Genomic DNA, 24,561 nt, shown 5'->3' with positions numbered 1-24,561 from the left:
CACTTAATAATTTTTAAAAAACATGCGAAACGCACCAAATAAATTTATATAAGCTTTATTTTAATTCATGAAATAATTCCAAATATACTTTTGTAAGATGAAAGAAAGTTCAGGCTAATTTTATATATTTTTTACAGTCTTTCAAATCTTCATTTTCGTTAGAGTTATAGGATGACGGTCGTGCCTAAACTTACACAGTAAGTTACCATAACAACATTACATTAAATGGGAACTGACTCTATTCAAATATATCACATGGATATTCAATTGTTCCCGGCTCAACCGTTGAAACTAGTTGTACGTAAATAAAGAGCAGTGGAAAGATACATTGTGTCCTTCATTTAATGAATTAATATCACATGGGTATTCTTTAATTAGAGTTTAGTTTTTAGAGTGATGATTTTCGTGAAAATAGTTTTTTATATTGCCCTTATTCTTCCAAAACGTAAAAAGGCTGTAATTTTGAAAACACCTTAAGTGCTCGGGAAAACAAAAAGAATTTATCAAAATAAAAACAGTTTTGTTTCATGCTTTACTTGATTTTTATTTCCATAACAAAATACTCTCATGGTTTCCCAAGTAGATGGTTACAACTTTCAAAGCATTTTGAATCGCTTATTTTGTAAATAAATCATTCAGATACGAATCATATACCGTCACGGGTGCATATACTTTTATTTGTTCCATAAATGTTTTTCTGTAGTTGGGAGTCCAAGCACGGGTTTTCATGTGGAAGTGGGAGCGTGGGTTGAGGGAATATAGACAGTCAGTAATAAGAAAGTGGGAATCCAAACAAATTAGAATTGGGAAATTAATCGGTGGTGATGAGGTTTTGTGGAAAACTGCTGGTGGGATTTCCATCCTTAATATGAAAAATCTGGAGCCTGAAAGAAAACTGTATGAGAACTTCTAATGTCAGCTTTTGTAATATTTCATGAGGGGGTTAGATGATGATGACCCATGGAAATATGGAACACTGAGTGAAAGAGGGAAAACATGTGAATATTTTATAATGTTTAGCAAAAAAAGAAGCACAGTCGACTTTTAAGTCTCTGCAGTCCACCATCTATGCCATTACATTTCTCTCTTGAGTGCAGATAAAATATACTGCATCCTTGCCTTGCTCGTCCATGAAACAACGAACCATTTACATATAGAGATACGTTGTAGTTGTAGCGTTCTTTGTTCACATTAACACTTGTGAATCCTCCACCCTCACAACTGCATTCATTTGTTCTCGCCCATTCAGTTCTCCATCCAGGACAACGGTTCAGCCAAGTTCTTCCAGGGGGCTCTCCACACGCCCAACATGGGTGAAAAAGTGGCACAGGTAGGTGGTCTCTATGGTGGCGAGATGCTTGAATCGTATTTTTGTTCATTTCAGTCCTCTTTTGCATCATTTTTGTATATGCGCCATTCCCTGCTGTTGTTTCCCCTGCTATTGACGTGCTGCTAATGTTTTGGAATAGTTACACCCAATTATATATTACGTACCCACTTTTGTTCCCGCGCAACATTTCGCAGCTAGTTTTTCCTATAACATAACTTGATTGATAAAACCCATCCATCTCTTTTACATATTATAATGGAATATGAAATCTTTTGTTTGATGCACTGGAAACCTGTTTCTTGAGTTCACCACCAATTGAGCGTGGGTTTTCCATTGTTCATGCGAAAGAAAGGAATGCGAAATCAATAGATTCAAAATTATTGTTCAATTCATGAAATCCGTGGGCTTTTTCTTTGTTACCCCTGTTAATATTTTCCATTATTTTCTTTATTCAGTTCTTTGACGATATTGGTAAACAATACGATGCATGTAATATTAGGTTTATGTATAGCATGAGATGTTTCCAAAGCAGGTTTATGTGATTGTTAATTCATCATTTCCGTTCGTCAAATTTGTTGGAGAGTTTAGAATTTGATGGGCTAGTTTATACTCGGGATATGTGCGTCATCCTGAGCCATGTCTTTTGAAGTTGATTTTCCGTTAAACTATGTACCCGTTAGCAATCATGTTCGTATCGTCAGACATTCGTTTTTCGTCTGCTGGCAAATATTGTCTTCTACATTTCAGGGCACACCTGCATGGCTGAAGTATTTATGAATGCTTATATATAAGGGTAAATTAATGGTGATTATGTTTCCTTATATTAATACGGTAGATTTTTTATCTTGGTGATCTTGTAGATCGAAATGTTACATTTCCAGTGGTAATTATTATTTCACTGTGCATACCGTGCAGTGAAATTTGTTGCATAAGAATTGACTTGACAAAGGTACAATACTTGGATGCAGAAATTATTTACGGGGAGAAAACAGCAGAATATGTATATTGATTCATTCTGTGTCAATTTAGAGGATTTTTTCATATTTTAACAATTTCTTCACTTGAAAAAACAATCATATTTGAACAATGAGAATAGCTGTTAAATCCCAATATATATGAAAAATATACTGGGAGGTTGGTGTATGCATGCAATTAATGTTTGCTGTTTTTTATTTTTTTATTCACTCTAATTTAATTAACTTCTATTCGCATTCCTATTTGAGGCTATTATCAAATTCTACGGAATCAGTAGCATATTAAGACTTACTATCACTTACTTACTTAAGCCAATTTGCTACCGAAAATTTTCCATTTTTTATGAATTGACTGTCACATAACCTCAACAATTGAAATGGCTTTCTATCTATTTTGTAATTCGGTGAAATATACTTCATGAAAAGCAAAACCAATCGGAATTTTATCGAGGAGTGGTCGAATGATTTCACCAACGCTGCCATATTAGGCCACCGCTCTCTTGAGTGTATAGACCCATGAATTCCACTTTCCCGAGCGAGTATCCAGAGCTGTAAAGTGTTGGTTGGTGTACACGGTAAGTGATCCAAAATATTTTATTCTCAAAAAATAATGGACGTTTTTGATCGGCAAATCATATTGTTTGTGGCGCTCCAAGTTCTTAATGAAGACGTGAGGAAGGACCTCCAGCAACTAAATTTCTTTCTTTCTAAAATCTTTCATTTGTGGAGAGGGTGTTTAGCAATTATAAAATAAGCACTTCCATTTCTATATGTATCTGAAAAGGGAATCTTCAACATATAAAACATCAAATGATCCAATTTAATTCCCAAATGTTAAGAAATTATTATATCGCGTCATCACATAAAACTATTTCAGATTTCATGTAATTCTTAGTTATATTTATGAGAGTATGAGTCAGAGAACATTTATTTTATATTGTTGAGCTCAAAAAATTATGGATTATTGATTTAAAGACAACACATCTTGAAGAATCGTTGCTCGTCAACTTAAACTATCATGGAACACTTGATGAAATGAATAATCAAACCATTTCTTGTATAATTATTTGACCGTAGAATAACTCTGAAATCCATATTAATTATTTCATTGATTTTGGTTAGTCACTATCTTTTCCAAACATTTCACACCCAAACTTCGTCGTGCAGTGTTTTTATCTGAATACTTCATTCCTGATTGGGGTCTAAGTGAAACGTTTTTTGTAATATCTCGCATCTTAGATCCATAAAATAAAGGCTCGGTGGAAAGGTAAGTGACCCAATGCCACACTAAGGGTCTTATACTTTCCGTAACATGGGCTCCTAGATGAAAGTATTCTTGTTTATGGAGTAAATTGTGCCCATATTCAGTTCCTTGAAGAAGAGGTTTAATATGGCACCTACAGTTAGAATGACTCCGGACCTTAATTCTGGTGTGTTATATAAATACCTTCTTGTTAACGGAAGGCAGGACAGGAGAATCGATGGGGCAGACTTCGGTTTCTTGACTACGATAAACATGCCTATAAACTTCGGTCATTTTCATGGGAAAAGTGGGATTCGATATTCAAATGACCGCTGGTCATTAGTTCAGTTTGGGAAGAAGAGGTTTGGGGTTTTCCTAATATTTATTTAAACTTCATGCGGGTATGGGGATATAGAATTCCGTTTATGGTAGATGAACATTTAATGTTTTTCCTGGAGAAATCGTAAGTTTCCTAAATTAGTTCATCCGTTAATTAACTGCGTAAAACTTACCCAAACTCTATCGAGTGAACTTTTTGTACTTCATTATTAGTTCTTATAATTTGATTGACGTTCAGAAAAAAATTATTGATTTGAAACGGATATAAGTGGTCTGCTATTTTGAATACCTTTATTATGCCAGAAAAGCGATTTGAATATGTCAAGCGCTGCAGGGATTTTTCATAGATGAAGATAAACCTAAGGTATAGTAGGAGAAACTGACACAAAATTATGTTGTCTGGAGATCTATTTCACTCAAGGAGAATACTTTTATAAATAGGAGAAATAATCTTTCTGCATTCTGTGAAGTTTTTAAATTTATTCAAATCTTCCAGAAGAGTATTTTTACGGGAGGTTTTTACAAAACCAGATTGTAAATACAATGCAGAAATACAAAATCCAGAATGCTCGACTCAAGTTATCCGTTTTCAATTCATGGGTTAGCTCATTCTGAGGTAACGTCGATCAATTTTAATGAGAGATATGAAAAAACTACTCGCTCCTTTTAATGCAAAACAGAGCTGTAAAACCGCGAACGAATTAAGTGATTGGTTACAGATTCGCAGGTATGTCAAAATAATCGAAATGATAGACTTGGTTTTGCGTTGTTTTTCCGCGTGTGCAAATTTAATGTAATTGGAATCAAGCTTACTCTCCGAAAAATCACGTAATATTTGCCCCGATAATCACTTAAGGTACCTGTTGCAACTTTTCTTGTAGCATTCGGTCTTTTATTGGAACTCGGAACCACATTCAGTGTCCAAGAGACTGCCAACATCCAACAAGTTTAGTTTATTTTTTTAACGCTAAGTAAGTACGCCACCATTCTGACGGATGATTATGACGTCAATCATACGAAACCACTGGCCACCCAAACCTAAAATCGAAACACTAGTCAGTTAAACAATATTATTGCATAGGAATGAAATGTAAATCCCAATTTGATATTTTATAATGCATAATGTAATTTAGAGATTATTATCCTTTTTACCATCAAAACACTTTGTTTTAACATTGAAATCAGAAAGTAATTTTTTAATATGATTACCTAGCATAACATGTCTTTTCAAAATTAACGGCTTTGTCGCTGTCGTCATTCCGAAACGCAAGAATATGGCTTATAGACTGACAGGTGGGCGCGAGTAGTTTCACCATTATTATTATGTGTTAGTTTACCGTTTTATTAGGTTTATTTAGATGGATCAAAATGGATGCTTCTACATTTTTTTAAATCGACTGACAAGATAAAAGCTGACACCTAAGGCTACAATAAACGTCTTCTACTCGTACATTCTACATCCCTTCATTCTATTCAACACGCCTATCCTTTTCTTACACTAACTTGCTAAACTTCCGTCCTCCCACTATCATGTCCTTTGACATTCGAAGTTTAACTATATGATTTTTTAATTTTTCTTATAGCCGGTTTTGATAAGGACTTGGGGGAATGAACATGCTTGAGGTACTTCTTTACGCAACTGATAAAATGCCCACTAAAACTATTAGAGCGGTATTTCTTCTAATTGGCCTTATGATACAAATCTGTACCCATACGAGAAAGTATATATCTCCATTCTATTAATTTATTTCAACGCTTGAATATGAAATGCATTTGCATTAAACATATAAGTTCACCTTCATTGCAAAAATAGTGAAAAATCAAATTAATGCATCGGAACAATTCAAACATTTATCTTCTTAAAGTCTTAATCTGCTTCAAACGTAACATTAACATACATACTTGCGGCAGTGAGATATTTTTTTGCATTTGGGAAGTGATTGTCTGAAAAATTAAAGTTCTGGCAATATTCCAAATTTATTACATTTATATATCATCAAAGAAAATACAAAGAGGATAACGTCGGTGAGTTACGGATTCATTGATGTCTGTCCTCTTCACGAATCCGGGAGAAACAATGTGGTCTCTTTATCCGATTTTAGCATGATTTGGGGAAAGGGGCCTTTTTCAGAGTCTCCAAATCTTGTTGAGCGCAAAGTGTCCCGTATAAACGACGAACACACATATCGCGGTCACGCGAGCGTTTGAAGGAATTAGCGCATTAGTGCGTGATACTGCCCGCAGTGGTCGAAAATTGCATAGAAGTGGGATCATAATATGGCTGAAATCTTTGTACATACATATAAATAAATTAATATATATATATATATATTTATATATATATATATATATATATATATATTTATTTATTTTTATATAATCACCGCCATTGGTTGCGGGGGAAGCCCTTTGTACATCTTAGCCAGAAAAATACGAGAAACCCAAAGAGTAAGTCTTTTTTTAAGTCACGTTTTCTCATTTTCCCCATCGATACAGTCATAACGTCATCCCTTAAGTTCCGCAGTGCGGTGGTCATAAAAGTAGACAACCCGTGCATAATTTCTTTTCCTACGTGAGTGAAAACTGATCGGTAATGTTACCGTTTGGCCGTATTAGCATTAGTATGCCAAATCCCATATTGGCGTTGGGATGGAAAATTCCACATCTCTGGCGCTTCGAGAAAGAAAATAAACCACCATTATTTTTAAAACATCTTATTACATAATAAATGGGGATGTGATGCATTAGCAATTAATCCTAATCTTTTTACTTATATCCTTTTAATATTTGTCATATGCTATTTCAGCTTTCATAGTTTTCCATATCGATAGTACCGCGACTTAAAAAATTATAACCAACTAGAAATAATATTTGATTCGATCTGATATTCCTAATTTATTCTAACGTTGTTGCCAAAGTTGTCTGAACTGTGTTTTCAGTATTATAATCTAAAGCTAAATTTGAAGAATCTACTCGCGCCGTCACTCCTAAACGCTATTAGAAAATCTCTCATATGTAGAAAATTGAAGACTTTTACCACGGAAAGCGTTATCTAATGCGGTCAAAGCTTTATAGATATAAAACGTCCCTCTATTTGATTACTAAATTCCTTTCTAAATTCATTGCATTTTCATAGAGAAATTCCAAAGAAACTGCGGGAGATGCCGCAACAGTAACTTTTAACGGAGTCATCCGCTAATGTGCATTTCAATGCAACAATTTCAGAGTGTAAAAATCATTCGCCTTGACTGGGATCCCATCCCAGTCAAGGCGAATGATTTTTACACTCTGAAATTGTTGCATTGATTTTCATAGAGGTTTTTGACTGAATTAAAATGTACATATGCAGTCTGCTGTTGGTCTCATGCTGATATTAATGACGTGTAAATAATCTGAGCTTTCTGAGAACAAATAGATAATAAATAAGCTTTAAATCTACAATAGCCTTAACAAAGCAGCTGATTATTGTATTAGAGACATGCAATTTAATTTGTGAATATTTCTGTTTTCTTCCATTTCATCAACCGACTTATTTGAAATGCCTTTATCATATTACCCATGGTATTTGTTTAGTATCATTTACTTGAGCAGCTAAGTTGCCCGGAAATATTACTTTGCTTAAGATCCCTGCGTCCCATCCATGACCTTCTTAATTCCTAAATATATATCCAATCGAAGTTTCAGGGACATTATCACCAATTAATAACCATTACTTATTTCCAGCATACGGTTTTCATCAATAATGAAAAAAACGCGTAAGAATTGCATAATTTCAAAATGTGTTTGAAATAATGCGTACTATTTTCGTATACATTTTGAAATTATTTATGATACATAAAAGTATTTCAATCTGAATGTTGTTCCTGAATTTGAATATTAAATAACAGCTGCATGATTTAAGAGTAGGCCAACCCTTAGTCTCTTTTTTCATCACTAGCTCATATCGTTTGCCATCATTCCGCAGTTGCCAAGCATCGAAAGATTATATAGCCTTACACATACTCATTCATATCGCGTTGCTCACGAGATGCAAGTAAATGAATTTTGCTAATAAAATGTTTTATGCGAGGCAGATGTCCATTGACCCCTCAGCGACTTGCCAGTCAATATTTAAAGACTGTAAATTTAGTTGCATGCTGAGGTGCTGAACTTTCTCAACAGCTCTAAGAGTAGAAGATAAGATCGGTGGACAGAATAATGAATGAGGAGATGTTAAACGGGATAAGCGAGGTCAGAGCACTTGTAAACTTTATCCAGAAGAGAAAATTAAACTCAACTGGGCATGCAAGAAGAGAAAAAAGGATGTTACGTATCTGTTGCTGCTGATGTAGCATTAGAAGGGGGAAAAGAGTAGGGTAAGATGGAGACTATAATTTATATTTGGTTTGAGGATAGGAAGAGTATACAAGGAGAACAAGGGACAGGCCTAAGGCAGGAGTAAATGAAGGCGTCGGTGGAATACGGGACTTGCCACTCAACAGAATATAACCATATGATGATGATGAAAAGCACCATAATCCAGCTGCTTGACCTTCGAAAAGACCTCCAAAGGCTTTCTCCCCTAGAGTGCCAATTATTTCTCTGATGCGAACCCTTTCGGCGTGGGACGGGGTTGAGCCAAACCCGAATGAGCTGCCTATCTTGAATCCACCGACCAACTCGTCCCTCAGTTCGTTCGGGCACTCTGGAAACAATAACAATTGCGTATTTACTCGTCAATTGTGTCCTTTCAAGGAAAGACGCGCTGAAACTCTTTTTCAAATTTTGCACTTGACGGCTAAAACTGTCATTCATATGGTTGAACTCGTATGCTGTATCTAGTAGGCAGTGATCTTCGCATTGATTTATCTGGCATATTATTTCGCCGTACTTCTGTATAGGGTTAATTTGAATTCCATACTCTCATTGCATTTCTGATTTACGCTTTTATTAGGATAAAATTTGGTCTCTGATTCAATAGGAAAGTCTATTATAATGATTTATGACGTGTAATTGTATGTTTAACTGCATTCACTGAAAATGGCTGGTATAAATAAACCTTAATGGAATTTTATTCCATATTTTGAAGATACAAATGTATTCATAAAGATATTCTGATTTATCTACTTACCTTCTTCTTGATATCTCAACTTCGTATCTCTTGTTTTGCTATTTCGCAGTAAACGTAAAAAAGGGGTGTAAATACTCTATTAATTTTATAATTATATATTAATTCCAAATTAATATTTACTCATTTAAATTTTTTGTGCTGACAGTTTTAAAACTTGACTTCACAGAAATCTTGGACGATCTAAATATTTCCATTAAATCTGAATTAACACTTAATAGATAAATTACCAACTGTTTCGGTTTACTAGTTGGTATGAACGAACTTCAGATATATGGTTTTGACGCTTCGATGGCTCGACCGTCGTCATCAGATTCTGATATATATGTATATGTGTATATGTATATATATATAGTATTTATATTATATATATATATATATATATATATATATATATATATATATATATATATATATATAGACTGGCGTAGACCAGAGGTACGATAGTGAGTCTGCCTATAGAGCTGAACGTCGCTGGTTTGATTCCCATATCCGGCGAAAATTATTCAGCTTTGTTTCAGCACAGAAGAGTTTGTTAAAGGTTTTTCGAAACGAGGCAACAAGAGAAATGGACTCCTACTGCAAAGTTACCCTGAACCCTCGGTGAAAGTCGGCAGTATCACCATAAGGCACTGGTAGCGCTGACCGAGTGGGTCGGCCCGGTACCAGCTGACACAGCTGCGGACGAGAGAGAAGTTGACGGTATCGACCACAGTACTGCGATGTGGGAGGCAACGGGAAACTACCAAATACCATATATTCTCCGTAGAATATGCAGTCTTGCATTCAAATCGATTAGAATGTGGTAGCTGCAGTAAACCTAGGATTGAAATATTGATGATATGTGCATGTATATGGGCCGAACCCGGTGGCAGCGGGGTAACGTCCTCGTCTGCCATTCCTTTGGTCATGGGTTCGACTCCTGGATGGGTTTTCCTCCACATAGGGCTTTGGGTGTTTGTAAATGTCACCCTTGTTAATGGTCCAATGTAACGGTCAAAATGTGCTGTTTTCGGACGAATGATAAATAAAAAAATATATTCAAGGGTAAGCTTTGGAAAATCATATACTGGCCTGCTCAAATATTTGGAGTGATAATAACTCAAGGCGAATTAGGCAGTACGGCGGGAGATGTGTTCTTGAAATGGAGAGACCGGCTGTGGAAGACGAAGGGTCGCTGGAGTAATCGCGTTAGTGATTGTAAGATATGTACGACGATTGTCGTTTATGTAAATATATGCACACATACAGGTACATGCACACAGCACTTGCTGACTGGTTGGTCATATGCATTGGTATAAGCCTAAGTTAATTTCATGCATCAATAGTTCGAGTATAAGTGATAGGTTCTTTCAGAAGGTAAGCTATTTTTTAGGGAGAAAACTTGAAAAGAACCAGTTTTAAAAACAAAAGACGTAAGATGGTTATTACATGTGCAAGTCTCAATAAAAATGAATGGTAGGAAAACTTAACTGACAACATTTGCCAGTTTAGTTCTACTGCCCGTGAATCGGAATGGCAAACTGGTATAAGTTTCAATAAATGGTATCCCTAATTTGTCCTAAAGAGTTGTGATGAAGTGATTTCAACGAAATTGTTTAGCAATCATCGGTTTCGGAGGAACTGATCATAAAAGTTTGTATAAAGATGCAAATTATTTCGACGTAATTCCCAATTCTCAGACCACCCTCGTAATACTACGTTGATGAAGCGACACACGAATACACTTACGCCGTACTTCAGACTGTTTTCGGGATAGAAGCTTTCAAAATGCGGTATTCTTCGTACGACTCGTCGGTATTTCCCTTTCCCCTCCAATGAACGGTATCTGGCGTCAGAGCAGCAAACCCACCTCAGGCTGAGACCGCAGACAGTGCCGTGGGCGCACTAGCGTATCGCTGTGGTGGTTCAATAGAAAATCCCATTGGCCAATATCTACGGTTGCCCAGCCTTTGATTCCCCCCTCAAGCGTCTTTGATTGGCCTGCTCCGAAGGGAGGAATTGATTCCACCTCTAATGCCATCCTTCCCTTCTCATCGCGACTGAAATTGGGACAATTACTAATATTTGAGGAATTTTGGTCACAAAATGAAGGGCGAAATTCTTCAAATAATATGGACGAAATAGCTGGGGATCGTGTTCAAATCAGTTACATTAAGTCAATAAATTTAAAAACTGAGATATAAGTGAAATTATCAACATAATATTTTGGTCTCCGAGAGTGTAAGTCATCGTTTGCATGGATGTGTGTGATCTAAACGTATTGCAAGAATATAATCATCAAAAATTGTTATATAAAGAGGATTTCAGGATCTTCGAAGGAGTAAGAATGTAATGACATTTGCTGCAAGGGGGAAATTCAAAGAATGTTGCTATTTTTTTAATCATATTGAAAGTGATAACAAAGTAATAACTAGAAAAAGGTTAACTCAGGTGAATCATATAGTTATGAAGTGAAGATATGGGTTATCCCAGGGATTTCAGACAAGGGTTGAGGCTCATTACATGAAAGTATATTTAGCTCTCGAATTAAATCAATTAGAAGTACTTAATTAAGATCCTAGTTTCAGATTGAATTTTGAATATATTAACGGCACGCATAAGCTCATCAGGGCAATACCATCTATAAAATGAAAGGACAAATCGGAAAAAGACAAAAAATAAGTGTTATCATAGATGTTTTCTATCCATGAACAAACTTGTAAAGCAGAAAATTTTAGCTTTGAGTTACGAATCTAAACCTTCTCCCTCTCGCCATACCTTTCGCTGGTATCAAATATTAATCCGTGAGCTGCTTTTGGGAAGGGCATGTTACGCTAATTCCCTAAGTATAGGAGACTATCAGGAAAAATATGGTAAATAAGCTCCCTCACTGGTGGATTAGCATGTTATCCCTCGTGCACTCCACTGTCACAACAAAAAAAATGTTAATTACTCTAATACTCAATCGTAAAAACCATGATTTCTTCTTACCTTACCGTTTAAAATAATGCATAGCCCAAAAAAGCAACATTTCCTACCCATACATAATTGAACACTATTTCACTAAACAACTCCTACCACAGGGTACGGTTTTTATTTATTTTGCATTAGTGTGAAAACAGCACTTTACTTCGGACTTAGAACATTGGCATAATAATTTGACAATTACATACAGGTGGATGAAAAATCACTTAGGCGGGAATCGAACCCGTGACCTCTTGGTAGGTAGACAAGGATGTTACCCCGCCGACCACGTTATGATGTATTTTTAAACAAAAATTCTACACCACCGAACTGTTTTTGCAACTGAGCGATAGTGTAATATTTCGAGCATCCTGGGTAACATCGTGTCCTAGATTTTTGTCGGTCAGCGGAAACTTTGCGGTTTGAAGATCGGTAAGGGAATTTTAGTTAATATTGCAGTTAAAGTTTTATTATAAATGCAGCTTCAAGGCCTTGGAAAATAAGTTTGACATTGATTGCTTTGGTTTTTGAGACGAAAACTGTGCAGTCCATTAGACTCAAAATCATTAATATTCTCTCTTAAATTAGAACTGCAGTTTCTCGCAGCGAACACTGTAGCCATTGCGCACAGACTCGAGAAATATAAGTGGCTACTGTGGCGTAATCACGACGTCGCGGCGGAATTAATCGGCAACTTCGTGCAGCTAGCTCCTTGGCAACTCTAATTATAAGACTGAGGATTTAAAACAGGGGCGGCATTGAACTCTAGGGCATTTTGACTACGGCCCCAGGACTGCCGGCGTTGTCTAAAGGCTATTTGCATTACCTTATCATTTCCTTTTTGACCTTTTCCTCCTTTCTCTGGATATGCACACTATTAAATGCAACAGTTTTGGACTGTAATTAAACCAGAACTGAAATCTGCGCTCTTGGTCTGTAATAATAGCAAAATTATTGCGTAATTGAATATAGAAAAATGGAAGAGACTGCCGGCGACTGCGGCGTGTCATCCAGCGTTGAATCCAGCGTTGAAGGTTATAATTCAATAAAAAGTAAATTCTAATTCAGCTTCTATTAATAGGCATTGAAATAATTTACAATTTACACAAATATTAATCGGTCCATTTCACCTTCTCCATTCTTCTCCACACCCACATTTCAAAAGCCTCCAGTCTACGTCTATCCTCCTGCTTCAATGACCACGTTTCCGCGCCGTACATAGCTACGCTCCATAGAAGAAAACAAATGAGGAAGTACTTGGTATTGTGGGCGAAGAGAGGGGTTTGATGGGAGAAATCCCAATGGAGGCAGGAAAAGTGGCTGAAGGGGGTATTGACCGGCAGTGGGATGTTGAAGACTGCAATAGAGGGGAGGATGTTAGGCAAACGAGGAAAGGGAGGGAACAGGATAGGGATGTTGGACGGGATGAAGGGAGGAGGAAAGTACTCAGAGCCGAAGAGGGACCTGATGTAGAGTATGATGTTGTGTTTTGCTAGGGGTCACAAATTATTTCATTAGTAATTATGTCCATCCAAAAACCTACCTTAACCGGTAGATTAACTAAAAAAAAGGTTATGATGCTGTTTTAATAACTTTTCGTAGCCAACAATTCAAAATTAACCAACGTAGTACGTAGATAGTAGTAGAATATACAGATATTCAAGTTGCAAAATTAAATCCCACTCTATTCTTCATGTTTAATATTTTGATGTTGTCGATTATAAACTATGTAAGCAGTGATGAAAACTAAAATCCCACGGATTAGCCTAATCTTATTTGACCAGGAATGGAAAAGTTAGCATACTTACCCTTGAAGTCATATGAATACCACTTTTATTTCCATCCATTATATAAAGCAGAAAAAATGGACTAAGGGAGTGAGTGAACGTCCGAGTCACGAGCTCGGCAATAGGGTAATGGAATCGTAGCAGCTTGTTCCGAGAGATGAGATTCCCTGGCTACTGTCTTCCAATCCGCAGAACGAACATTTCTTTCCGGTCCCCCACCCCAACCCGCCGCCATCCATTTCCGTGGGTACGATGCCATTCCCTCGTCTTCGCCGACTCCCGGCTCCGTCTCGAACCCCACCACAACCAGATGGTGAACCATTCGGATCAATTCCACTCGAAAAATAAAAATATGCATGGAGGTCCATCTTAATTGATCACAGGTGATCGGTGGGGTAGTTTAACAGTTGACAGTTGGACTATGCTCATTTATGATGTGCACCCACCGAGAATGTTCCCCTATATCTTCTGGAAAAAAGTCTCTCATTGACGGCACAATGCATATAGTATATATTAACATCTTGGAAAGCCGATATTCCACGCGTGAGAACCTCGATGAAAGCATATCCCCATTGGGCCGCGCCGTTCCGTGACGTCACGTGGCATGACTCCTTCCTTCCCACCCCCCCTCCCCAGCCGACTAGAGCCTCGCCCCTCCACCCGGCCGCACTCACCCCGTCCCGCCCCCTCCTCCCGCTCCCTTTACCAAGGGCCTTCCCTCCTCGCGACGCCCCCCTCCCGCGTCCCTGGCCGTTGCAAGACCGCCCTTCTTGCTACTCAACTCTTACCACGCTCACGCAAGACCTTTCCCTTCAATTCCGCCTCCTCCCACTTCGCCCCCCTCCCTTTTCACTCCATACTCTTTCCTCTAGGTGCAATTATTTTATGTATCGAATGCGATGTGCGATAGTCGCTCACAATATGATGATGTGATGATAAGCCGACGGCTAATGTGATATGTGCATCACATGGCAATGTAAATACGATATGAGGTGTGAAGGAGATAAGAGATATCATATGGCGATACACATGTGTGTTGACTTGCATTGGAGTTCATTTGAAAGGTCAAATTTAACATACGATTATATCGTGCCCAGCTCTTTACGTGTTCGCTATCGAACAGTGCCAAGTATGATACTTGGCTGCAGTAGTCACTTATTTTCTTTCTGAATGAGTTAGAATATTTCGGCTAAATTTTTTTGGCCAGAAAGAAGAACAGCCTACCTTTGGTTCATCATATGCCTAATACATTTTATGAATTATTTATTCAAATATTAATTATTTGTTTGATTCTCGTGAATTGATGCACCTGGTTCAGACTAACTACCAAGGAAAATTGTGTTGGCGGATGTGAAGACGATTTGCATTCCATGTTGAGTTTATTTCACGTGTGGTTCGGTGAAAATCGATGAGTTACGAGCTAGCTTCTGTTTGATCGTAGCACTACGCAACCAAATTATAGAAATGAGATTGCAATATGCGACGCGGATATGATGTTGCATGAGAGTTAATGTTATCCATTTAAATCGCGGTGGCAAAATAATCGGAAAACCTGCGATGGAAAAATTGCATCGAAACGGATATTCAAATTTGTAAATCGCCCAACTGCGATTCACCTCTGACAATTACACCCCCTGATCCATTATCTCTGCACTTCCTCTCATGCCTTTGATCCGACTCACTCCACCCTCGCTCTCTTCAAAAGGCATGAATAAATATGATTGTAAATAAGTCGATGTGTTTCGCGATGGTGCGTGTGTTTACACGCGTGGTTCGCACGACTGTTGTGTACGTAACTTTAGGTGCCCAGTAATCCCGACGCCGTTTCTTTCGTTTCGAGGAAAACTGTGTATGCGAAAAGTTTGTCTTTTCAAATATCCTACCGTAAAAAAGGAGGGACAATGCGTGAATCACGGAGGTACTCAGTTGCAGGATAGAGAAATATTCACGGGCGGCTTCTTGATTAACCGAAGTCGGATAAATATACATGAGAAGATGCATCTTCTCCGAGTGTGTGGATTTTCGTACGGGGCTCGCATGCTAACCGTCAACAAATACAGCGAAGAAAACGTCGCTCATGTTGAATCATTTGCTTACAGCGTTTCATTTTCCTGAATTTGCCTAGGGATATACCGGCTAGAGGAATTACGTAGGGATCGGAACACGGTCAAGGTCTCTATAATTCACGCCCTTGCTTGGTTCCTGTGTGCCGGATAGTGGCATAGCACATTCACAACCTTAGTTTTTTAATATATGTGGGCGTCGACTGAAAGGAGGGACGAAAATAAAATTGAACAGTACGTTGCGTAAAGAGAAGAAAATATTGCTATTCCTCAGAATACTACGCTTTTTATTTGAGACTGCTTTCCGCGAGGAGTACAACCTCATAATCCGGCCGTGAAATTACACTTTGCACCGAAACTCGATGCAAATAGTTTATTTTTGTAAATAACGGTAATATTTTCTTCCCTTCGCATCATGAAGGGGTGCCTCTGACTAAACGCCATACAATTGCACGTGCTGTAGTCCGTGATGGGAAGGGAAATCAATATTCATTAATGTATTTTACGCGACGAACATGCCGACGGACCTTAAAACGTTTCCGCCATCCTTAAGACGATCTCTTTTCCTCCCGGTGTCCCTCCTCGAATCCCCTTGATCCCCATTTTTCCTCGCATTCCTCATGCAACCCCCTTCGCATCCTCTAAACCCTCGCCCCGTCCCCTCCCCCCGATTCCTCCCCGAAAACTCCCCCGCCCCATCCAACCATTCCTTCCGCGTTCCGGCACCCACCTCCCCTCCTCCTACCGCCCCGATTCCCCCCCGCGCTCCACACCCCTCCGTGATCCTCCCCCTGGGCCCTCCCTCCCTCCCTCTTTTTCTCTCTCGCAAAACCCCTCCCTTCCTCCATCCCCCTCTCCTCCCAACACGTACTCTCCACCCCCTTTTCCGTGGAAACCAGCCCTCCCGCTCCCTCTCATGCCGCCGCGCCCCCGAAAAGCAGCCTCCTTCGCTCCCTCTCTCCCCTCCCCCAGCCCGCCGTTGTAAACTCTTCTCGCCCTACCTCCCCCGCCTCGCCTCGGCGGCCCGCGTTCAACCTCTCTCCCGCTCTCGCTCACTCTTTCCTTCTCCCTCGGATGCCGCAGTGTGTTCCGCGGGGGGGATAGGCTCCATCCCCTGCATAGCTTCCCCTCCGCTCCCTCACGCGCTCTCCTCCCTTCTCTTCCTCCCTTCTGTCATTCCCCCTTTGCACGTCCTTCCTTCCTGTTCCTCCCACTTCCCGTCCACGGCTTCTACGCTCGTTCGCATTATAGTTGATGTCTCTTTCCGATACGGGACCTTGAATTTTGATGAATCTTCGTCTTCGTTCAACCCTATCGCTTGTGCATTCCCTCGGCATTTGCTTAGCTCTTCGCCCGTCTTCAAGACACCCAGCATCTGAGTTTCCTTCCTTTCTGCACACCGTTTTCCTGGAACTTTCCGTTGCTTTGAATATTTAAGGGTATACCTAATTCCATCTCAGCATGTGGCTCGTCCCATTCTCTTTTCGTCATCGCAATGCGTTGAGGTTTTCCCTCCCTCCCCCGTTCTGTGTGGTATTCCTCACCCTAACCGTTAGATAAATATTCATCATTACCTTCAATAGCCACACCATCTGTCCCTCGCTCTTTGTATATGTTCTCTTATGCCGTTTACCCTCCGTTTCCTACCCTTAGATCGCGTATTCCTTTCCATCTGACTCGACTGTTTTTCGAGATTATCTTTTTACATCGTCCCCCCGGTATTCGTTTTTCCTCCTTATGCAGCATTTCTCCGTCTGAGTAGTCCATTTCCATCGGGGACTTTTTTCTTCTACAGACCTATACGGATTCCCTTGTTTTTTGACGTTTGATTGTCGTTTCAGTCAATCCCAGGGAATGACATATTTTTTTCCATATTATCCTACGCATAGTCTATCTCCCTGATTCATTTCCAACTCACATGTTCCTTCCGCGAGCCCTATTTCCTTTTTAGGCTCTTCCCGGTTGATCTGGTCTTTTCCTCCGTCTCATGGCCTATTCCATTCACCCATCCTTCGATCCGATTCCTCCACTCTCCCTTAGGCCTACCCACACGCCCACTACGGCTTTTATCTCCCGCAATCTCCCAGCCCTGGCGATGGCTCTTGCGACCGCGCTTGTCCTCGTCATTTTATCATGATGGACTCCCGTCTCTAACAACTCCATCTCCCAGACGGGTTAGCAGTGTAAAAAGCCTGAGGATGGCGGACTCATCGGTTAACTCAAATATCATGAGTTCGGATCCTGCCTCCGGCATCGCTCTTGGCTTTTTCATGACTAGTGTGAGATTATACAGTAGTAAATAGCACCGCAATTTATTTGTAGCACATCTATTGCATTAATCAATCAGTTTGCCGTGTTTTTAAAACTCCACAACAAATAAGAGTGGTTTCGGTCCCCAAGGATTATTTTATAACCGACAAAATAAAATATAACTTAATTTTTGGCCTAGTTCTTTTCTACCTGAAGTCGAAAATATTAAGAATCGAAAATCAGTTATTGTTATGACAAATAACTATTAGTTCGCGTTTATTGAATATATTTCTATAAAGCTTTATTAAATAAATTATTCTGTCTAGCACTTACTCGTTTGTTTTACTTACTGTCCATTCACCTTTTCCATCCTTTTCCACGCCCACATTTCAAGAGCCTCCAATTTAGGCCTGTCGTTTTGCTTCATTGACCATGTTTTGGGACTGTACAAAACCACGCTGTATATCAAAGTTTTTGACGAGCCGTTTCTAAACATCCTTTCTCAACATCCCTGTCATCAATTTCCTTCTCCTTGTGAAAGCTTCTATGCTTAAGGCAATTCTTCTTCTTTTGCCCCTACTATGTTGACCATTTTTGTGAAACCGATACTGCGTGAAATAAATGTGCGTTGTTTACCGTGAAATATTTTCCATTTCTCTATTAAGTCATGTTATAAATTATTTCCTTTTTTCACCATCTTTTGGATAGAGAATACAATACCGTCCATTCTCTGAATGTGTTCTGTTACATATGAACTCGTACTTCTGGCTGTATATAGATCACTTTGTGTTTTTACTAATGCATTGTGATGGTTGTCGGAGCTCTCATTTCGGATTGCGATCATTCACCAGAAAAAATCAATACAAATGCAATTGAGAGAGACTCCCCGGCTTATTTCGTGGTATTTAGTATCGGCTTTCCTAATGCATGCTAATGCAAACAGCTCAGTTTTAAAATCACAATGCTAACCGATAGAGAAAGTTAAGTAATTCAGTGAGAATATACGAAAATGATTTATTTTGATTCGTTTTCCTAACATTCCCGCATGCATATTACGTGAAGTATTGCTAATATACAAAACAGCTGGTTCACTTAATAATAATAGGAACGTAAACTCAGTGGCATTGCTTTCTCTATTGATAACCACTATAGTGGCATAAGGTAATGAAATCTACGAAAATGATAAAATATTGCCCTATTATGTAAATTCAACCATATTAAGTAGTTTTTCCTCAATAGTTAGTGAAAGTGAGAATTACTTTTAAACTAATTACTAATTACTTTTAAACACAGTTAAAAATCGATTAAATGTTGGAAACCCTGTTTTGGACAAACATTTCTCTTTAAGTGCCAATGTCAAAATTATCATTAATGACCCTTTATAATAATTTTTTTCTATTAATACACCATTTTTTGTGTGGAAAAAAGATTTTAGAGTTAATGTTAAAATGTCGAAAGAATTTTTATTTTCCGATCTTCGGCATAATATAGAGCTAGAAAATAGGACTATTCCATTTCTACAACAATAAAAGCTATTAAGGTCGAAAAACTAGGTAATCGATACTCCGCGAACATGAGCTAAAATAGTTTTCCAGCACCACCGGCTCTACAACACCTAGGAAGTTGAACAGTGGAGCATGCTCCGAGGAACTTTGTAAAGTTTTGCGGAGCCCATTTCCTCTCAGATTTATTTTTACGTTGGGAACACTGACTTTTACGTTCACGACACTCAAGCATCGAAGAAAATTTCAAATTACCGCTCTGGGTAATGAGAGTCTTAACCCCCCGATTCCTGGTACACCCCCTGTTAAACACACAGAGGGTGAAGGCGCATTTTTTCTCTTTCCCAGAGCTCAACCTCTAAATTTATTTTGTGCCGTCATTCGCGGAATCAATTTTTCCCTTGATTTTGGTAATTAATTTTATCGAGCCAATAGCGCCCTTTATTCTGTAATAAAATTTAAGGAAATGTCGACGCTGCTATATTTTAGAGAATACTGGAAGTTGAAATAACATAATTATAGAAAACGAAATAGAAGGTCGAATTACGGAAAATTTTCATTTAGTTGTTGCTTATAACTCGGTATTAATGCTGATAAACTGTTTATTTTAATGCAAGTATATTTGCAAATATAGCATTAACTTCTTTCGTTTTTTTATTCACGCAATCAAATGCACACTAAAATAAATATTTTATTTTTCGTTTAGCTTTTTTGCAGCAGAAAAATGTATAGAAACTCACCACACATTCTCTTTAAGTACTGGATATTATTTTTTTCTGACATCTACGGCTTAAAGTCGTAATTACGCGTAAGCATTTAAATGTTGATAATTGCCATATTACATGCTTTGCACAGGAAAATTATGGAATATACTTTTATATCTAATTCATAAATGTATGAAAGCGGCCAGCACGAAATTAATTTTTTTAAATGAATGGTTCTCGAGTTTTAAAAATATTTATTGTATGTTTTTAACTTAGTTTCAACGAGTGAAACAATGTCTGCACATGTAAGCCTTCTTCTGCCGATCGCTCTGGAGTCCTCTCCAGCACGAATTGATGTTTTTTGTGTTGTGGAAATAAAACATTCTTACATTTTTACGCGTCATAGTTATTATATCAACTTACAGCATCTGTGGTTCAGGAAAAACAAAAATGGAACGTCTCACCAGCTTCCCATAAATTGGACATGACCCTCTTGCCCGAGTACGTGCTTGGGTGTTACGTTCCGTGACCTAGGATCGAAAGAACTTCAGGTTTGTGGCTTATTTACTCAATAGGGCCCCTTCTAGGGAGCCCCCCCCCTCTCTCTCTCTCTCTCTTGAAGAGGCCCTACTCCTCTTGCTATCGTCAGAAACGAGTGTGTGAGAGAGAGTTGGAGAGGAACGGTACTATTAAAGTCCATTAACTCCACAGTCCCCACCCCTCGTAGCCATGACACCCGGGATGTACGGGGCATTATCCCTCGCACGTTCTGGAGTATCGAATTCGAATCCTGATGGCGCCTACCCCACATCGCCTGTTCCTATGCCCTTGTTTATCCTCCTGATGCCGTTGGTTGGACTGATGGGAGGGGAGGGGAATCGTGTTTGCCGAGGTGACGGGCGTCGGACGGGACGGGGATAGTCCCTCACGTCACGGGAGACAGCACGCGGTGGGTTTCACCCGTCTCTTCCCTGCCGCCCGTTGAAACGAGTCAAGGGGGTCGCCTTGACCTTTTTCCGCGTAACTTCCATCATAACTCCCACGCCCTTCCCCCTTCATCCCTTCCTATTTATTTACACTTGATCCACATGACACCCCTCCTCTCGCAACCCCCGCCTTCCAAGCTTGGCTCCTAAAGTTTTGTCACTTGTCCTTTTTCCCCTTTTATCAGGTCGTAAAAGAAATCTCCACTGCTTTTATATTCCTCATGCTCCCGCAGTCTTTGGCTGCCGCCCTGCTGTCTCGCGTAGTCTCCAATAAATCCTCGCTAACAGCCATTACCTCCGGATTTCCTTTTATAAACCTTGGAAGTTTTCGCTCCGTTCTTTGAATTCCGCCGCGATATTAGTTGGCGACTTTAATGCAAGGAGGTATTCCACTCCAACAGAGGACGCAAGTTCGAACCTTTGCAGAGAAGCATTTTTTTTCTTTTTCATCTTTTGTAGCAAGGTCGTGCTTCCTCCGGCTGGCAACCTGGGCTGCCTCTTCTATTAGGGACTTGGTGAACGTACTTTAAGCATTCTCATAGTCTAGCAACCGCTTTGAGAGTGTGCGAAATATGGAGGCGTCATTCCTGCGCCCCCGCTCCACTTCTAATCTCTTTAAAGGGACTTTTCAGTATTCCCTGTTTAGTGGAATTCACTTCAATATTGAAAACGAGAACATGTTAAGTATGACTATCTCTATGATAGCATTTTTTGAGTATGTAAACTATTTTAAAGCTAAATTTGATATGTCAAAAGAAATTTTATTTTTCGATTGTCGACATAATATTATAGACCTAGAAAATAGGATTTATTCCATTTCAGAATGCAAACTACAATTTCATGCAGAGATGATCCATCCTCATTATCTTCTATTAGGGTACCATTATTGTGGGTTTTTAAATAGGTTAGTTAAGTACTGTGGATAAATTCAGAATTACTTCTATTAGAAGTAGCATTCCTTCTACAAGTGGCTAAGGGGACGATGGTCACAACCTGTAGAATCTTACGCCGAGAATTTGGAGTCAACGTTTCGTTAAAGGATATTAGTTTTGTTCAATCTATTTGTTTTGCCACAGTCTTGTCGCTACATCAGAGGTCAGAGAAATTCCGCAAGAACATTTTATTGGATTTGGACGGTGTCTTTGCGGCATTATTTTTGTTGAATACGGCGATAAGAAGTTTCTATCAGAGGTGAACGTATATGATATTTTTTCTTGTAATTTGGTTGACTTGTAATTATATGTTGATTTCCATAGTTTTAAAATACATTTTCAGCAGGTAGGTCGATTTTGAGGGTGGTGAGGTCGACGGCATTAACAACCGTTATAATTCAGGTCAGTTTGCCTTTGCCCGCCGTAAGGAAAACTCAAACTGTGAGACTTTTCGGATACCGTATTTCTCCGGAAAGGGATTGGCGAACCATGACTGAAAGAAACTGACTCGATTAACCTATGACTTCACTTGTCGATGGAGGGTGCACATTTAAAGCCGTGACCACGTCCATAGAACACATCCCTAGAATCCCCAACTTTTTTTAAGTGGCAAGAGACATAATATATTTAGAAGTCAGCAAATGAGTGATATTGAGGCAGTTATTTTGTTCATGATTCTTTGCGTTAGTGCGTGTGTGTGAGAAAGAAGGCCAAGAGTTCCCTCAAAATTCACGGAAACACGGATCACGTACCTAACGCAGATTTCTCAAGATTCAGGGAAGGAAACCATATTTATGTTTGATTTTGTTAGATAATGAAACTTAACGAGAGCGGCCACAGACATTCAACTAGGGGATAAATAAACCATTTCAAGGGACACCTCAGGGGTCCCAGGATGTCCAACTTATGCCTTGTCACGCTGGCATTAATCTCCGCAGGTGTCCGTGCGTACGGACAGCGCGATGACTCGGCCAATCAGAACGAGGAACCTCGATGAATGCGTGCGTTGAAAATTGGGTGAACGACCTGCTCACCGCACCGCTTGTAGTTCTAAAAATCACACTATGTATGGTTTCAGTGGGACTCGTCAAATAGAAATTTGACAGTGATTTAGGCAGAATTTGAAGCGGTTTAAATAGACTGATCATCCGTGGGAGCTTATTCTTGGAGGACGGCGGAGGAGTATGTTAATAGAGAGATTACCCTCTCGTAGAACATTGAAGTACTAAATAGCAGAAGTTTCTGAGTAACTCATAATAATCTCTCTAGCTGAGTTTCCATAATGATTCCCCCCCCCTCCAATTTTCAATCCGCAGAGATGAAGTTACGTTTTCCAATTCATACGAGAGGGAGATTCACGAATTGAATATTTAATATATATATATATATATATATATATATATATATATATATATATATATATATATATATATATATATATATATATATATATTTTATGCTATTTTTGTCCGATAAAAATCATATCATTTTAATGAATCACAAGCATACTAAAAATAAGTAAGAGAAAAAGATGAGAAACGAGTAGCGTCAGCTGCGGATTTTTATGGTTATATTACTTTGACCAAGAATAACGAAGACTGGATTAGTTTTGGAATGAGTCTGACACAAAGAATGTGGATTAGATGCACCTAAAATAGACGAGAATGAAAAATGCGCTACGCTAGTTTGTTCAATTGGTAGAGAGAATGGATGAGAGCCGAATCAACAAAGATGATGCGTATCGTTATGCCGAAAGAGTGAATAGTTTGAATGGAAGAAAGGGTCGAACGAGAAAGTGGTGGGTAAATTTAATCGCAACTGCTCCCAAGACGAATGAAATTAGAATTTTCAATAGCGAAATACGTATTTTACGTGAAACAATTCGAGAATGTGACAGTCGAAGAAACAAATGTAAAAAAAAAGGAAAAAGCTCCCTGGCATTTCGTGAAATTATATTGGGCAATCTATAATGGGTGTTCTATATCGGGTGATCATTTCTAAAACTTTCAGGCGAAACATGGATGACATGAATGCATGGGATTTTTTCCACGCTTTGATTTGACAACTTCGTGTGTAGCCGCTTCGGAAAGAACATCTTTGAGTCATCGACCGGCACCCCGTGCCGCCAAGTCTGGTAACTCTCTTCCGAAGCTTCCGCCTCTCTCAATCTCTACAAACTTCGCCCCTTATCGCTCGCTGTTGGCGAGGATGCGCGTGCATTTTTTGGCACGCCCGCCCGTTATTACGACGCTTTCGTGGCGCCGCCGCGGCGTAGGGCTTCGATTCTGCACCACCGTCACGCGAAACCGAACCCGTTTCGAGGCAAGGCGGGACGTTAAAGAGGGAGACCCGTCGACTGGGTCATGCATCCGCATCGGAGGGATCGCTGCGTCGTCGA

The 24,561-nt window shown here is 39.1% G+C and overlaps 1 protein-coding gene across 1 annotated transcript in view; it reads left to right on the top strand.

Annotated features, from left to right (window-relative positions):
- Window positions 1-24,561, top strand: part of sei (potassium voltage-gated channel seizure) — an 858,190-nt gene that overhangs the window by 440,671 nt on the left and 392,958 nt on the right. The window contains exon 8 of the mRNA XM_071583602.1: window positions 1,250-1,330. Coding sequence (XP_071439703.1) covers window positions 1,250-1,330 — 81 coding nt within the window. The remainder of the gene's footprint in view (window positions 1-1,249; window positions 1,331-24,561) is intronic.

The sequence above is a fragment of the Hetaerina americana genome, unplaced genomic scaffold, assembly GCF_022747635.1.
Source record: "Hetaerina americana unplaced genomic scaffold, ioHetAmer1.1.p SCAF_14, whole genome shotgun sequence".
Lineage (NCBI taxonomy): Eukaryota > Metazoa > Arthropoda > Insecta > Odonata > Calopterygidae > Hetaerina > Hetaerina americana.
Note: the sequence above shows the minus strand (reverse complement) of the source record. Positions and strands in the feature narration are given on the sequence as shown.